This window comes from Poecilia reticulata, linkage group LG14, assembly GCF_000633615.1.
Source record: "Poecilia reticulata strain Guanapo linkage group LG14, Guppy_female_1.0+MT, whole genome shotgun sequence".
Taxonomy (NCBI): domain Eukaryota; kingdom Metazoa; phylum Chordata; class Actinopteri; order Cyprinodontiformes; family Poeciliidae; genus Poecilia; species Poecilia reticulata.
Window position 1 is genome coordinate 1,890,875 of NC_024344.1, and position 17,065 is coordinate 1,907,939.

General features: G+C 37.8%; 1 protein-coding gene across 3 annotated transcripts in view; it reads right to left on the reverse strand.

The window, feature by feature from the left end:
• Positions 1 to 955: 955 nt before the first annotated feature.
• Positions 956 to 17,065, reverse strand: part of aff4 (AF4/FMR2 family, member 4) — a 33,624-nt gene continuing 17,514 nt past the window's right edge. For 2 of the 3 annotated variants that reach the window (XM_017308663.1, XM_008426928.2), the window contains exons 3-21: positions 14,969 to 15,757; positions 14,706 to 14,744; positions 14,407 to 14,493; positions 14,146 to 14,173; positions 13,973 to 14,024; positions 13,706 to 13,795; positions 12,886 to 13,030; positions 11,002 to 11,635; positions 10,724 to 10,848; positions 9,482 to 9,567; positions 8,921 to 9,161; positions 8,727 to 8,815; positions 7,848 to 7,911; positions 6,838 to 6,974; positions 6,583 to 6,654; positions 6,303 to 6,396; positions 6,117 to 6,160; positions 5,523 to 5,740; positions 956 to 4,743 (exon numbers count right to left, since the gene is read on the reverse strand). In XM_017308663.1, the coding sequence (XP_017164152.1) occupies positions 4,616 to 4,743; positions 5,523 to 5,740; positions 6,117 to 6,160; positions 6,303 to 6,396; positions 6,583 to 6,654; positions 6,838 to 6,974; positions 7,848 to 7,911; positions 8,727 to 8,815; positions 8,921 to 9,161; positions 9,482 to 9,567; positions 10,724 to 10,848; positions 11,002 to 11,635; positions 12,886 to 13,030; positions 13,706 to 13,795; positions 13,973 to 14,024; positions 14,146 to 14,173; positions 14,407 to 14,493; positions 14,706 to 14,744; positions 14,969 to 15,757 (3,162 nt within the window). In that variant the 3' untranslated portion in view covers positions 956 to 4,615. The remainder of the gene's footprint in view (positions 4,744 to 5,522; positions 5,741 to 6,116; positions 6,161 to 6,302; positions 6,397 to 6,582; positions 6,655 to 6,837; positions 6,975 to 7,847; positions 7,912 to 8,726; positions 8,816 to 8,920; positions 9,162 to 9,481; positions 9,568 to 10,723; positions 10,849 to 11,001; positions 11,636 to 12,885; positions 13,031 to 13,705; positions 13,796 to 13,972; positions 14,025 to 14,145; positions 14,174 to 14,406; positions 14,494 to 14,705; positions 14,745 to 14,968; positions 15,758 to 17,065) is intronic. The other variant, XM_017308664.1, reaches the window with a different exon arrangement.

Consider the following 17,065-nt stretch of genomic DNA (forward strand, 5'->3'; position numbering starts at 1 on the left):
AACTTTATTTTCTTCAACAGTGGCGTTTTTATTGCCACTCTTCTATTGTGTGTTTGAATCTCATTCATTAAGCAAGGCCACCATCATTTGTGGAGTTATTCGATTTTCAGTTTGCAGATATCCCACAGACTGAATCATTAACTTCAGTCAGCAACAAAAGCTTTAAGAGCAAAACTTACAAAACTTTACATTTAAAAACAATAGCAACTTATGTCCCTTATTATTTTTTGGCATCTCTCCTAGTAAATACATTTTACTTGAAGTGGCAAAAACTACGATCATGAGAAAAAAGGACAACTTATGAAGTTCTACAAATTTTTTTGTTGTGTAAAATGCAAACCATGATTTTGTGTTGGGGTTTTATAACAAAGAAAAAATAAGTCTATTACAATAAGAGCACTTATTTCCTTTGTAATTGTTTAAAGCTAATCTTCAACCCAATAATTAAAAAGACTTAAACGAAAAAAAGGAAAAGACGCCTTGTACATTTTTTTTATTTTTTTTTTTTGATATTTTTATGCAGATACTGCATGAACATCTATTAAAACAGCTAAAACTTTTCCATTCGTTCTCCATCTTTATCAATTACCACCATTTAAATTCAACACTGCTCAGCTGACCAACTACTGAAATGCTGCTCTGGAGTTGTATCCTGTGCAGACAAAAAATCTTTATCTACCGCTCTTCTTGGTGATTGGGAACCACTCACCTGAACACTTCTAWAGTTTCAGCTTCTGAATCAGCAAAACAGCAGTGGTAGAGATTTGTATATCTTTAATTATGAGCTGAAAGTGGAAGGGAAAAAAAGTTTCTGCAGCCCTGGGAGGATTTGACTTAAGGTGTACCAAAGCCCTAGACTGTTTTCTGGTCTACGGATACAGGATTTCATTGCTTTTGAGTTAATTCACAGCATTTGTCATTTGCACATAAAGCAATCAACATTCGCTTAAACATATCCATATATATATATATTTTATTCTCAATACGGCAAAATACAAAGAATATTTAGGACAGACTCCCATTAGTCACAATTAATACTCACTTCACAAGAATGCTTTTAAATTACATAACCTAAGTTTGAAGATCAAACTCAACAGGTACCTTTAAAACATATTGCATCCATCATATATAGCATCTCTATCAGTTCTCTTAAAAGTAGCCAAATTCAGATTATTGTACATTGTGTATGCTGCTGGTCTCACTACGGAGACGGCTTTTGTTTTTTTTCTTTTTTAGAAAAGTTCTTCTACAACATACTGTAGAAACTGCTACAACTGCTCTGAGGTGAGGCGAAATCCCTCAGTTTCAAAAGACATGTTGGACACGGTAAATTCATGTCTCTCATTCTCAGGAGGAAGCAGACAACAGACTGTACATGTCATCCATCCAACACGTGAGCTCAACAATATACACGTAATGAAATACACAGCTCCATATCAAATACAGAGAAGACAAAAAATATCCGCATTTGGATTTAAGAGACGTTACCGATTATGTGGTGACCGTGATACTATGAGACAGTGAAGAAGAAGACAAAGTATACAAGCACGTTAGAAGAAAGATGGAGAAATCAATTTGATTTACAGTGTTAACACACTGGGATTTCATCTGTAACAACTTGGGGGAAGAGAAGGAAAAAAAAATATGTGCATAAAGTCTCTCACAATATATTTACAGCATTTTTTTTCCTTTCAATTTAATTAAAAAATGCCAACCTGGAGTAAAAAGTTACCCTTAAGGACATGTTATATTTACAATTTATACAACTGTATTTAAATAGAAACATGCAAGTGTTAACATCTTCCTAACGAAAGTCCAAAAAGAAGAAAAAAAATAAAAATAAAAGCAATAACTTCATCTTACCCTGGATTCGTTCAAGTTAGATTAATTACTACTTATAAAGAAATCTCATCAACAGCTCAAAAACATTTACATCTTCCTATTTCATAAAAKAATTGTTAAAAAGGTGAAACAGAAAAAAAACAAACGGGCGAAAAAAATAAATAAGCGTGAGTAGCAAAAACTGCTAAAGATCATTCTAATGCTATTTTTTGTTTTTAGATTTCACTACGAGATAGTGTAAGGAGCACAAGGCGCAGATCTTAACTTACAAAGTGTACCAGTGTATGAAGACAGTGATCGGGTCGGCGAAACCCACTGAAGAAAAGACAACTCCAGCTTTTGTGTTTGGTTATAAAAAAAATAATAATTATTATATACACACAAATATTACACAACATTACAGAAAATTGCAAAAGCTAAAGGCATTGGCCGCTTGAGTTGAACAGGTTTCTCACTGAGGTGGAAAAAAGAAGGAAGAAAAATCCGAAGCATAAAAATGATTTCCATCCCCTTAAAATATTTTTTTTTTGTTTGTTTTTGTAAAAATCCTGCATAGATCAAAAATAATACCTCCTCTGACTTTTTCCTCTTGGAGTATAAGAGAAAATAACAGTATTCCCTCTAGCGATAGAAGTCCAGGGAGCCAGTGGAAAAATCTAAAATATACAAGCAACAAGAAAAATGGTCCAAGTTGGGCCAAACAGTAAGCAGTATTTGGGTTTTAAAGAAAAAATAAGAATTAAATTCAGAAGCTAAATAAATCTCCTAAACTTTGTGGCACTTTCTCATTTCATCAAGAAAAATCAACCAATAATTTTAGCACAAGTATTATTTGACCCAAGCTTGGGAATTCCAGCATGTTGTCTTAGGAATCAAAAATAAAAGTTTCTCCAAGTAGTGACAATGGCATCTGAAAACCCTTAAGCATTTTAACTACAGATGCACCAATCAGTCAGAGATCAGAATCGGACAATTTTCACCTCAGTCTGCAGCTCAAATGGAGAAAATGCTCAATTTTCCCCCCTGGTTCACTAAATGTAATCTATTTTCAGTATATAAAAGTGTCAACCAATTGAATTGGAACTTTTTCGAGATTAACAGATGAATGATCGAAACATATGGTTTGGTTCATGGGTTTATCAAAGAACCTACAGAACACATTTCCCGTTTTCCATGTTATGTTCTTTAAAAAGGGGGRAAACATATCCAAATTGCTCAAAATCGTAACGTGTGGATCTGATTTAAAAGAAAATAGGAAGCCTGATTGGTGCATCTTTAACTATAAGCTTTATTAGCATCAGTAATTTAACATATCTGGAGAACAACCAGCTGCATTTACTCAATGCTTCTCCAATTTCCTTGTTAGAAAAGTACAATTTCAATTTTAAAAATGTCATTGCTTAGGAACAACAGTACAAACATATGTTCATATACTTCCCCCCCGTAATGAGTCTTGCATTTTGCTCTAGCTAGAAGACAAATGATCTGCTTGGCATATAAATAGAATCTATAGTGGTCGTTATATTTCTTTTCTGAGATATACAAAATCTTTATCACATAAATACAACACTGCTAATCTCTGTCAATGATAAGATTTGTCCCTCTTATAAGAAAAAAAATCTCATCTTTACTTTTAATTTGTCTTAGCCCTGACGAATCAGAAAAACCTTGGTATGTTTTAAAAACTACAGAATAAATAACTGCATTTGCATTGTATGTGTGGACACAATCTGCAATACTTTTGACAATCCCTGCAGTTCCTTAGAAAAATACACTGTTAACAAAGGGATCAAAAACAAGGGAATAACACCATGTGGGAGTTTCCCTTGCTTGAGGAAATTTCTAAAACAATGTAGTGATAAAAGTGTCTCTCAGGAGCTGCTGATAGAATAAGTTTAAATTATTAAGCTAACTATCTCCTGCAGTTTGATAAGAATCTAAATTACTGACGGACTGTCTCTGACAAATAAAATTACACCTTTTTAAAAAATAACTTCTGACTTAATGAGACTGTATCACCTGAAGCCCATCCTGGTAKTTTCAAAATTTGGTCGGAATCCTCCCTAGACTTTCCTCCAGACTCTCCTCTTAAAAAGATTTAAAACTGTTTTTTWAAAAAGTATAACTGCCTGCCCTAATTTGCTACTAAAAGATGATTACAAATGCCATCAAGTGAGGAAAAACATATAAAAAAAGAAATCAGATCTTATTGGTGACTTTTCCTGTAGCTCATTTACAAGGCACAAAAATGATAAAGAGAAACCTTCATTTTAAAGCACCTTTGGTGTTTCTGGGAGGTACTTTGGTGAAATAAAGTTTAAAAACAAAGTTAAAAGCCAAAGTAGCCTAAAAAGCAAAAATAAAAAAGAAATCACAGGTTTAGTGTACTCATAAGAAATAATCCCCACAGCACTTTTAGCAGAAGAGATAAAAAAAAGACCTTGAAGATTTTAATAGGAACGTCGAAATGTGAAGCGAGGCCAGAAGCTCTAGGGATATTTGATGCGGTGCTGCTGAAGGTGTGAGATTTTCTAAATTGCTCAGTGTTGTTTTGGCAAGCTGGTGCAGAAAAATGGACACAGTGTTGGAGATATATCTCAGAGGATAACAGCATGTAAGAATACATGGAGGACCAGAGGTGGGCTGTGTTTGCAGAGTATGTATCCGTGTTGTGTCTTTGAGCACAGGCTGCTAAGTATGAAAGGCTGAGGTGTGAGTGTGTGTGTGTGTGTGTGTGTGTTTGAGGAAGCAGCTTGCAGCGATCAAGTCCTCGCTAGTGGCTAAGATTAGCGTCCAGTCGCAGCCAGTGGAGACCCTGCCGAGTGTAACGGACCAGTTCTGTCATGCTGCTGGTGTTGAAGATCAGAGGACCCATCACTTTGTCCAACTCAGAGAAAAAGTCTGGGAAAGCGAGAGAAAACAAACAAAAACTAAACACCAGGAAACAGCTAAGCATCAAGTAAAAGCCAGAAGTTTGTGACATTAAAAGTCACACAGCAACTCCTCAAATTCCATATGATASGTCTCAAGTGTTTTCCAGTCTTCAACAGGTTTTCTTCCATTTCTTCCCTGTTGAAGACATGAATCCCCACAGCATGATGCTGCCATCATCTTTACAGAACATCTGTACTGAGATTAAATCAGAGACAGGAGGACTATTTCCTAATTAGGAAACTTCTGAAAAGTAATTTGGTAATAATTTTCTAGGACTTGAAAAGAAGACTGAATAAATATACACAGTCTGTTCAGGTTTTCATTTGGAAAACATTTTAAAAACTTTATCTCTTTTTCTTTCCACCTTTCCTACCTTTATTTTGGTCAATCAAACATTTTATTTAAAACACTTCAAAGTTTGTTAATACTATAGATTAAGTTATTTAAATGATTCTGAATCCAGTTTATCAATATGTGAATTGGTCATTTTATTAACTGTTTTCTAAAAGCTTAGAAACCCATTTTCTATCCCTTGCTTTTGGAGTTTTGACATTTCTTTGGAAATTTTGCCTTTTATAAAACCTTATCTAATAAATTCTGTCTGAATTTCTTATTCAGCACTGATTTTATCTTTTTTAAATAATAATTAAAATGTGAATGCAAGAGTCACGACATCTGGAGCCAACTTAAGTACATCTTACAACAGATAAGTTTGGAATAACAAACTATAAAACCTGCCCTTTTACCTTTCTGTTCCTTGGAAACCTGCTCCGCCTGGTCCCAGATCTCTGTGGCGTACAGGAAGTTGGAGGTGACCTGGACGTAGCTGGCAGCCATCTGGTGGATACGCTGAGGTATGGTCACAGATGAGCTGGCACTGCTGTTGCTGCTGACTGACGAGTAGCTTCCTGCTGTGCCTGGTGAGAGTTTGGGCGACACTGGAGAGGGCATTCCTGCTGCCTTACTGCGGACAGAAACAGAAAAATAACAAGTTTAATGGCTGTTTTTTAGGATATACATGCACTGCCTCACAAAACTTCTTCTCATTAATTCAGATTTGGAAGTTGTGGCACCTCTGAGAAATCGTGAAGCGGTTGTGAATGCTTTTGCATGGCATTACATATGAAATGCATGTAGCAGAATATCTAAATTGTCATGCAATAATAAAGTTAACTTCTATAAGAAATGACAAGGTATGAAAAGTAAATATTTAAATGCAAAGATAAAGGGGATCACGTTTTTTCTGAAAATCTATCAGGCATGTTTGTACAAAATCTGCAAGAAACATTTCTCTACACAATAAGATTACGTTTCCAAACAAACAGAAGCAGATGACTTACTTTCCCATTCCAGGAGAGGGAGCCTGGGTGTTACTCAGGGAATTCTGTCAGGAGAAAAAAAGTGAAAGAACATTATGTGCAAAGAAAATGCATATTTACAGATGAAAACATCATGCATGGAATATTTTACGACATTTGAAAGCTTTACAAATAAAACTGGATTGGAGCTTATGAAAGCTGGAATACCTTCAAATGTTCTGTGAGAGTTTTGGAGTATTTTAGAGCGCTGTCTTTCCTCAGCTTGAACAACCGCAGATAGAGAAGAGACTGGCATTTGAGACTGCAGAGAAAAATGTGGACAAAGACTTTTAGAACTCAAAAATAGAGTGAACGTTTATTTGAAAAGAGTCCATTTACGAACACATTTTCATAAACTAACAGCCGTGCCCAAGACGTTTTGAGGGTTCAGGACACTTCAACCACGTGAAATGAAGCATCATCATGTGGTGTCAGTAGATGCACTTACCAAAGGACAGCTAGCCTCTTGTCTGCTGAAGTGGCATCTGGGGCCATGTAGCTTTTTAACTTCATAGTGTATCTGAGTGCACAGGCCGGATGGAGTTGTGGGTTAATAACACAGACATCACAGTTAAAAAGGACTGAAGGAGATTTACGTAAACCATAAAAAAAAACATTTTCAATTTTGCAGGAGCAGCAGAACTTGACAATCTTCATTAAATCTTAGAGCCACGTTTTGTGTGTTTGCTGTGTTTTTGCTAACCTGATGAGTTCCACTGTTTCAGCATACATCGGGAAGGGCGACTTGGCTTCTTGCGCGCTCTTCTCCAGAGCGTTACCGCATTCGATGAACGAGACCACGGCATCCAGGTAGTACACTGCCTTTTCAAAACGGTTCGTCTGTGAAAGAGATAGATCAAAACACTAATAAATTGTGGGGCAAATACTTTTATTGTGTCTCTAAATGCAGAACTAAATGTTAACATTTTATTCATTTGACAAACTTGTGAATAAATGACGTGACGCAATATCTAACCAAATAGGAGCATCCAAAGAGTCCTTTGCAAATCAAATGTAACAAACAGAGAAACTGCAATAAGGATTGAGATTCAACATCTTGCATTGGACTAATTTTGTGCAAGTAATATTAATTTGGACCTTTGAAGTACAGATTCACTGCTCATCTACCTAATGCAGCTGGCTTCACTTCAGTTTATGATTTAGGTAAGATGAACCATTAGTTTAGATGCTGAAACCAAACATATTAGAAATACGTACACTGGCTTTCCCAAATGAAATGTTTACATTTTTATTGTACTGTTTTATGAATTTAAAAACCACTATTACTGAGTCGAAACTGTGTTTTGATAGCTTTTAGGTTCATAGTCAACTTACTTTTGTGGTTAAGTTGCATTTAAAAGCAGTCTTTAGGTTAAGTTTTGTTTTCCTTTTCTCTCATTTTAGTTAATCGGTACCAGGAGAGACGGGATTTTTTATTGGTTTATTCTTGATCGTTAGACCAAACACTAATCTACCATATTGATTTCTCTCTCCTCTTCTTGTGTACATGGAATTGTGAACTATTTAGAGTATAATTAATACTGTACATGAGTTTTAGATAATTTATGTACTTTATAAAGTTTACCAAAGTCTCTTAATGGGGTCAGTGCACTTCCATTTTATGAATATTTGTTTGTGAAACTAAAGTCCTCTCAACTGCACAGCAACTTGCATAAAAACACCACAGATTCTAGCAGTAAACTTTGTTCTTACCAGTGCATCTGCATTGTGCTTGAGTGTCTTAGCCTCTTGCAAGTAGTGATCAGCTGAATGAACCCTGAAACAAAATTATAATCAATCAATCAATCAATCAATCAATCAAATTTTATTTGTATAGCACATTTCAGCAGCAAGGCWTTTCAAAGTGCTTTACATAATTAAAATAAAAACAGAAATAAACAGAGAGAAAGAGAAAGAGATAAAAAAAACAACAAAAAAACATTACATCATTAAAACGTCGAAAAGAAAGAAAAATAAATTAAAAACTTTAAAGACATAAAAACATGGAAGACATCAAAACCCACTCTAACCCTAATTTAGCCATAAGCAACTCTAAACAGGTGGGTTTTAAGTTGAGATTTAAAAGCACCCAGTGTTTCAGCTGTTTTACAGTTTTCTGGAAGTTTGTTCCAAATCTGTGGTGCATAGAAACTGAATGCTGCTTCTCCTCGTCTGGTTCTGGTTCTGGGGATGCAGAGCAGACCAGAACMAGAAGATCTGAGGGGTYYAGACGGTTGGTACARYAATAACAGATCTTTAATGTATTGTGGTGCYAAACCGTTCAGTGATTTATAAACTAACTAACTATAAGCAGGTCAAACAAATTTACCAATATGTATAATTGACTAAAAACCAGAAAAAACTAAAATAAACAAACAAATAAATTAATTAAACCTACATCTCTTCCCTAAACAGGCTAAAAATAACACAGAGTTCTATCAGCTGGTCTTTCATTATGGATTTATCCAGATTTTTTCAGTCATCCAGGCAGATCTATAAWCGACCTCCCTGATCTCCAGCAGCTTCACACAAAGGCAATGCAAAAGACCCACAGCAATCTCTCTGTCCCACAGAGGAAACGGATCCTCCTACCTGTCCTCAAACACCATCTTGGATCTCTGAGACCTAGAGCCGTCCGTGGAAAGAGGAGGCACGGCCAGCTGGTTAGTAGATATTTTATCCTGCAGAAAAACAAGTTGTTACATTAGAAAAACAGCGTAATGGACAAAAAAAACATTGTGATTCTGTATATTTGGACATATGAAAACAGAAAACTTCTTCCTCACATCAACTTTGCCGTCGCGCGTGCTACGTCCCTTGTCCTCTCCTTTTTTGTGTTTGGAAGTGGAGCTACCCTTGCTGCCATGGCCACCCGCTTTTTTACTCGTGCTGCCGCTCGATAGCAACGTGGATGATTGGTTTACCGTCCCCTTTCGACTTGGATGGTCCGACTTGGGTGTCCGCTGAGGACCYGATATGGAGGGAGARGGTACCGGCTCCTCTTTCTTCTCCAAAGGTCTCTTTGACCTGGTGGAATACAAAGCATTGCTCTGATAAAGCTGTAATAACAGACGTAATTTGCAGCTATAAATTTCTWAGAGTGAAAACGGGGGAAGATGACATGTTAACATTACAGGWACTTCATGACCAAGATGTAATCAACAAGCACATATCATGTGAATTTCTGATTTACRCTCAATGATAATGGGTTTATTTTCTGAATTGTAAGAGAAGTGAACAAGCTTGTGGATACATTTGCTTCTCCTTACAAAATGAGGCAGTGCTGGTGCACCAAGTGGGCCAGAGTGGAGTGAATCATTATAAGGGCAAAGAGACAGAATACTCACTCTTTACTGCTGGTTTTATGAGGAGACTGAGTTTTATCATCTGGCTTGAATCGCTTACTCTCTGGCTTCGTGCTTTCCTCATCGGTCTGAAAAAAAACCCATCAAAAAATCTCAAGAAAACTTTGATTTATAAGTGGTTTGTGTCGTTCTTTTTTATTTAACAACCTATAAACTTGTACTATGCGTTACGTATTCCTGTTTTTTGCAATAGTGAAAGATAAATCTCTTTTTTATTTGAATTTCTTTTATTTTTGTGGCATTTTTAAAGCTCTGTGGACATTTTTTCTGCTTCTTTTCCCCCCTCTGATCTACATTCAAAGCCTTGGGAGACACTTGTTTTGGTAAAAATTCAATTTGTGGCGTATCCACATGGCCATAAAATCCAGAAATTATTCCTATTGCATTGAATGATATTAGAAAAACACTTGAACACCTGGAATATATTAGCTAACTTGGAGTGATTTTAATGCTGTGTACTCTGTTGCTGTTGACCGTATAATCAGAACACATTGTGGAGCTCTAGCTGACCGCAACAGAAACAAAAAACTGTTTATTTTTTTCCAGAAATTTGTAATATTAAATAAAAACAATTCATTTGTTAAATGACCTTTAAATTATCTGACTTGCTCAGTTTGGTTGGATAACCTTGATTATTGTTTTTACCTCCTTTTCTAGCAGACTTTTTCCTTGCACTTAACTTTCTAAATCCATATGCTTGGATACTGGACTCTGAATAGTCTTTTTTATTGCGTGTGTGTAATATTCTAGTGTAATGACAAAATGAAATTTGAGTTAGTAGTTGTAAGYAACAAAATKAAAATATTTGACATCACTCTGKGTGTAGTAAATGTAAATAATGAGCTTCACTGAAAAAAATAACTGAAATGAACTTTCTGATAATATTCTGGCTTATTGAGATGCACCTGTATGTGTATGTAAATAGTCTTACGTATTAGTATATGTGTTTAATTACAAATGTGAAAATATATTTATGGTCCATATATGTACAAATAAATTATGATGAAACAACAGAAACAAAACGGTTAAGCTCARATAAAATATGAAATGGAAAAAAGTGGAAAACAACTGATGACTGTGATTAGCGAGGAGAGAAGAGGAAGGATATTTTTTAAAGAAACGCTTCCATCTTCTCTTTTTAAACATTTTAAGATGTTAAAAATGYCTTTACATATATTTATTTCCAGAGTTGACATTAAAAGCCTTCGTAATAAAAAACCCTACCTTGTGTTTCCTCTTGGACTTGCTCTGCTTACTGCTTTCTCGATCTTGAGAATCTTCCCTCTCCACTTTAATCTCTGCAGGCTCCTTGTAGGGCCGCCCTGGGATCCTCGACAGCAAGCTGAGATCTATGGGAAATAGGAAGGAAAGGGAAGGGAATGGGTTCATTTCGTCCAAAATAGAAGGAACGCCTCGGTCAAAAAAAAACAAAACATACATCACGCCAAACAGAGGAAATTTTTTCCATGTTAGTGTAAGGCGTACTGGAAGTTTTGACTAACCAATCTTGACGAGTAAAACTTGCTGCTGAGGTTGTCTTGTGGGGTAGCGCTCCTCTGGGTCGCTGAGCGGAGATAACATGGGAGAGAAAACGCACACGGGAGTCCGGATGCTCTCCGTATACTTGGGAGTCTGCGACGAGGACGGAATGCTGTCATTTCCCTCGGAATCAGACGAAGAAGAGTCTGTAGAAATAATTTCACGAGACTTGTTTGGCACCTTGGTCTTCCGCTTGTCTGTGGTTGTGGTGACAGAAGCTGCCGACGGCCGTGGAGAAGACTTGGGTTCTTTCTTGATGCTTGGTTTGCGTGAGCCTTTTGTGGCAGCAATGGGCCGGAGAGGAGGAATCTCTGGAGCCGGTTCAGTCTCCACTTTCAGACCTCCCTTGGGTTCCTCCACCACTGGGGGCTTCTCAGACTTCTTRGGCTGCTTTTTACCGACTCGTATTCTGGGATTTGTTCCACCTTCGCTCTGGGCGGGGGACTTCTGTCGCCCCCGGCCGCCCTCGGTACCCTTGTCCCTGCTGGGTGGTGGGGGGGCCGAGTCTTTGGAGCTGTAGTCTCGACCTTCTTTTTTACATTTGGGTGGCATCAACCAGTTGTCCAGCTGCCACTTGTTGGTCACAGGCTGTTCAGGCTGAAGTGGAAACAGCAGAATGCAGAATTAAGGGAGGTACTCAAAGTCAAATACAATGTTCAAAATTACTCTGGACACAAGAAAGACCAAACACTACTCCACATATTTTTGATGCATCTCAGGAACTTAAAATATCATTGATACGCTTGTTCGCTTACAGACCTTTTTATGCCACGTTTCCCTTTCACTTAACTTTCCCAGTGTGATTAGATAAAGCATCCTGTGAGGCTTTTGTTACTTATTCAAATTCTTTCAGGTGGGAATGGGAAACGATATCGTTTTTTGCTTGCCATTTAAAACCCATTTTACAATGTCTAAGTTTTAATTCAGCAACAGATTAACAGCCAAAATGGCCAAAATAAAACAAAACAAAACAATCTTATGTCAGTTTAACAGGCTGAAAGAAAAAAAAATCTTTGGGCTGCACAGTACAGCTGAGAAACTTAACACAATATAAGCGCTTCATAACAGTTGATATAAATAATTATTGATCAGTTTATTAATTTTTTTTACATCTAAAATATTGCCAACTAGTGGCGTGACCTCTGTTTCATCCACCGTTTTATCTCCACGTTGCTGTTTTTTTATTTTTAAACAATTTTGAGGCAAAACCTAAAACTACTACTGCGCAAGTTACTCAACAGGTTGTTGCTAGGTAACCAAAGAGTGAGTGAGTTGCTAGGTAACCAAAGAGTGAGTGAGTAGTTAGGTAACCAAAGAGTGAGTGAGTTGCTAGGTAACCAAAGAGTGAGTGAGTTGCTAGGTAACCAAAGAGTGAACGAGTTAGCTGAAGCCACCAGCCTTACTAAGCTGGCGGTGAGAGGTTGAACAGCAAAGTTTTTCCTCTGCCTAATTCTCCCAGAATGCTGTGCGTTTGTAGATAACAGTTCAATGAATATTTGACATATTGAATATTCTATGRGATATCTATTGATATTGATCGTATCTACCACGATATATATTGTTACTGAACTATTGTTCCGCCTTATTTTAAGTAAAATCCAGTTTCCAAAATTTATTAACCAAATGTTTGGTCCWTAATGGTGAACAGACTTTTTTTTTTGTTTTGTTTTTCTTAGCCATAATTATCCAAGTAAAAGAAAAACAAAACTTCAAATATTTGACTATGTGTAAATCTATATATGGGTTTCATTTTGTTGCTCTTATAACTTATTGAGACACACCTAACTAGTCTAAATGTTTTTTATTTGCGGCCCCACAGTTTAGTATGATGTTGAGTGAGTGATTACTTCCGGAGAGGCGGTCCGTGGGCGCTCGTTGGCCTCGCTGTCCGTCGTGCTGCTCTCACTCTCGCTGTCGGAACCAGAGCTGCTCTCGGAGCCGCTGTGGCTGCTCGAGTCATCCCTGGACGGCTCGGCAGCTTCACTGTTATTGCTGTCAATGGACAAAAACAGGAAGTGCTTAAATCTTACAAACAGCAACAGGTAAATGTAATTCTCTCACTCTCCATGAAGATATAAAACATTTACATTCACATATGGCTTGAGGTAATATTTATGTTTTTTTTTTTAAGATTTAAAACAAAATTTTTAATCTTTTTTAACATGTACCATCTTTATCTTTGTTAAATTTAGCATTGTATTTTTTCACAATGCTAAGTAAGTTAGCATTATAATGCTAAACGTAGCAGGTATTGATTCACTCTTTAAGATTATTGCTGAGATTTATGTCAACATTAAAATATTAAGAAAATGGCTCTACAACTTATCTTTTCTGTTTCAAACAAAAGTAATTTATTAATAGTGAAAGGTTTGGTTGTAATATTTTCTGACTAGCTTAATTAAAAGACGAACTTCGTAGTGCCGGAAAGTGAAATAAGTTTAACGGCTGGATTCATACTGCTAAGCAGATATGATGCTGGCTCCAAGTAGGCATTTTATAAAAAAAACAATAACATAGACAATAACACTACAGGGCCAGTTTTAGAAAACGCAGTATCCCAAARTATGCATACTGAAATAATCCGCTTTTAATAAAATGCAAAACGCCATTTAAGTCACAACCTGGTGGATTCAAACAATACTGACTTCTTCATGCTGCCAACCTCACCTTGCTGATGTGTTCCTTGAGGCATTCTTGGATTCTTGTTCTCCATCGCTGTCCTCGCTGCTGCTTACTATCAGATCTTCCTTCAGCATGCTGAGCAAACAAAATTTCGAGATGATGAAAGCTTTAAGTGCTACAACTGCTGCTTCCAGGGCTTGAGCTTTGTCTAGTTTTTATTAAGTCCAAGATAACAAATGTAGTTATTTAAATTTTAATGTGAATCAATGAAKAAGGAAARAAACATGCACTTCTGACAAGCCACACACTTACGTGCTATCTTTAGGCTGGTGGCTGCTGGAGCTCTTTGATGAACTACCACGCTCTAAGACAAGGAAAATTAAAGTGAARCTTTACAGAAATACATAGTAGGTACACAATTAATTGTCAACACAAACAAAAAAAAACAAAAAAGTGCAAATATAAATTTGAATWGCAAAACTTACTATGTCCGCTTGGAAAAGAGTGTGCATCCTAAGGTTAACAAGAAAAAACAAAAATGTGTTTTTTTCTTTTGCTTTGAAGTTTGTCTGATTGGCGTATTTAAATCCACAATTTAAAATAATAATAATCATCATCATCATCATCGTTTTACAAAATACGGTTTGGCTGTTTCCTCCTCATAAAAGCAAAGAGAAGGCCTGACTGCCCTTTTGGAACAATCAGAGAATCACTTAAATGAGTTAAACTGCTGGCACAATGCTGACCTTGGTGGGGAATGGAAACTTGGAGGGTTCTGTTTTACAGGGAGTGTGGATGGCTGTAAGTGGAGGAGGCCATGACTGAGTCATTTCCTGAAAGAAAAAAAAGAATTCAGAAAAAACTCACACACAAGCGCACACACACACACACACACACACACACACACACACAACGGCATATAAACACAAGGAGTAAAAAAACTGAGATTAGGACCAGGGTAACGCTGAATTATTTCAGTCGATATCGTTTCCCTCTGTATTCTGATGATTGATGAACTATTTAAAAGAAAAAGACCCGTTTTTACCTTTAGGATTTCATCGACACAGTTGGCATCACCGGATCCCTGTTGGAAAAAAAAATCATTACTTTAATGATTGGCTGATGTTTTTATAAGCATGATTTCAATAGACAGGTGAGGAGGCTTCCACTCAGCACCATGAGTCATCCTTCARACATTTTGTTTTTATACATCACAAGTTAGAATGGTGTTACGAAAGCAGAAATATGTTCTGTTTATTCTCTTAATAGTCTTTTCTAGCTTGATAAGTTTTATAGACGATGTCTTACCTCAACAGGCTGTGACGGGATCTTGAGTTTTGTAAGCGAAGCTTTGCCCATGGTCTTCACCTCTCCCATGGTGCTGCTGTGTGACTGGCCGCCGTAGCTTTCGGCCTGTGAGCTCTTGGGTTCGGCCGTTTCCTGGCCATCCATAGGCCGCACGTAAGCTGTGGGCTTTTGCAGCATGGAGCTGGGCTTGGAGACGAGCGACGGGGGGAAGGTTTGACTCGAGTGCTGCCCGCTGGGGAAAGACGTGTGAACCCGTGAGGGGGAATCCCAGTTAGCTTCTCTGTCTCTGGGTGACTTGTTGCGGTACTTGGGGTGATGCTGTTCAGCAGACAAGGAGCTCCGCGAGTGGCTGCTGGAAGAACTCAACGAACCCTTCGCCGGACTTGAAGTGTGAGACTTCGAGTGCTCMGAGCCTCCGCTGTGCTTACTAGATTTCTTTTCCCGCACTTCCCCTCTTTGGCTACTGCTGCTGCCGCCGCTACTGCTGCCGCTGTTCCTCTGGCTGCTGTGTCCGCCTGAGAGTCCGGAACGCTTCTGTGACTGAGAGGAAGATCCACCCGGTGGTGGGCCTACAGGAGTCCACTTACTGCTCTGGCTACCACCTCCACTACCCACACCTCGCTGGTCTCCGCCAAACAAAGGCGGGCCGGACTTCTCCTCGGAGGAAGACGAGCTGTTCGAAGGTTTACCCGGAAGCTTTGGAAGAGTGTCACCAATCGGCTCTTTCATCTCGTCGTAATTGCCCAACATGCTCTGGATACGGTTGGACAGTAAATCTGCCTTGCTGGCCTGAGAAAAGAAGCAGATGATGGAGTGATGATTAATAACGAGCAAAGAATGAGTGATGCAGAKATCAGAAATAAGTAAAAACAGGAAGTTGAGGTAACAATGAACGAGAAAGGGAAAATAAAAAAATGTATTTGTGCAGTTTTTGCTGCACTGAAACATAATCAGAAGGTTTTAAGCCTGATCAGCCCTGACCATTAACTGGTCTGATATGTAAAAATCTAATCAGTTTTGCACCATTTCCAAGCATGGTGTGTTTACTGCGTGAAGCACATTCAAATATTACTATGACGCKTTTTCATTTTTGTTGAATATGCCAGACTTGAAAATTCTAACAGCCCTTTTAAAAAATCCTCAGAATTTTTTTATAAATTCAAATATGTACACTGACTAATTCTAACTATACAAATCATTAATAAGATGCTTTAAAACACCTGTTCCATACTTTTGTCATTATTTTACAGTCACGGTAAAATCCCCCATTTACAGAAACGTCTCTCTGACTCACACCGTGTGACGTCACCACTGCTTCMACACCAGAGGCACTAGAAAGAAATATTTTCAATGCTGGTTTTAAATGTGCAATGACTTTCCTTCGAGTTAATCAGAATCTGGTAAGGTTGTTATGAGCAGATCACAGCTTTTAAACCATAAAATCAGCTACAAAATGATACTGGATGAGTCTTCACATTTACCCTAAACAATGACAAAGTTTCACACCTTCATTGAACRAAAGAAATCAAGAGTTATACCACTAMTGATGGATTAAAAAACATTTCCAAACCATAAGTAGCCCAAGAGCCTCACCAATCCCGTTTGTTTATTCTGAGCTCTGAGCAGCCCTTCTGAACTGAGATAAGGGTCAGAGTCGGCACGGAGGTTAATCAATCACTCTGAGGGCCACGGGTTCCAGTTGATTTGTTTGCAGACTGTGCAAAGTCTCCAGTTTCACATGCAGTCCCACACCTCCATTTTGTTTGACAGATTCACACCAAGGGTGAGGAAACACAAGCCGTTATCTGCAGCAGGAAATGTTAGCGGCTTGGTCATAACGTGCACGCCTGCTAGCATGGGGCCTGGGTCTCATTAGCACARCTGGAGGAAGAGTAGTAGCACCTCTTTGGCTTCTAGTTTGCTGGTTTCAGTCGATGTTGCGAACAGCAATGAAAAAAGTCTAATTAAACTATGACCGTTAAGTAAAATGTTGGGTAAATTTGAGAAGAGATTATAGTTTAAAACTGTAAACATTACAGCTTCATCATTGTCTTAGTTTGTAAAGATGCTTGATTGCACCACTTCTCACTGCGTTTG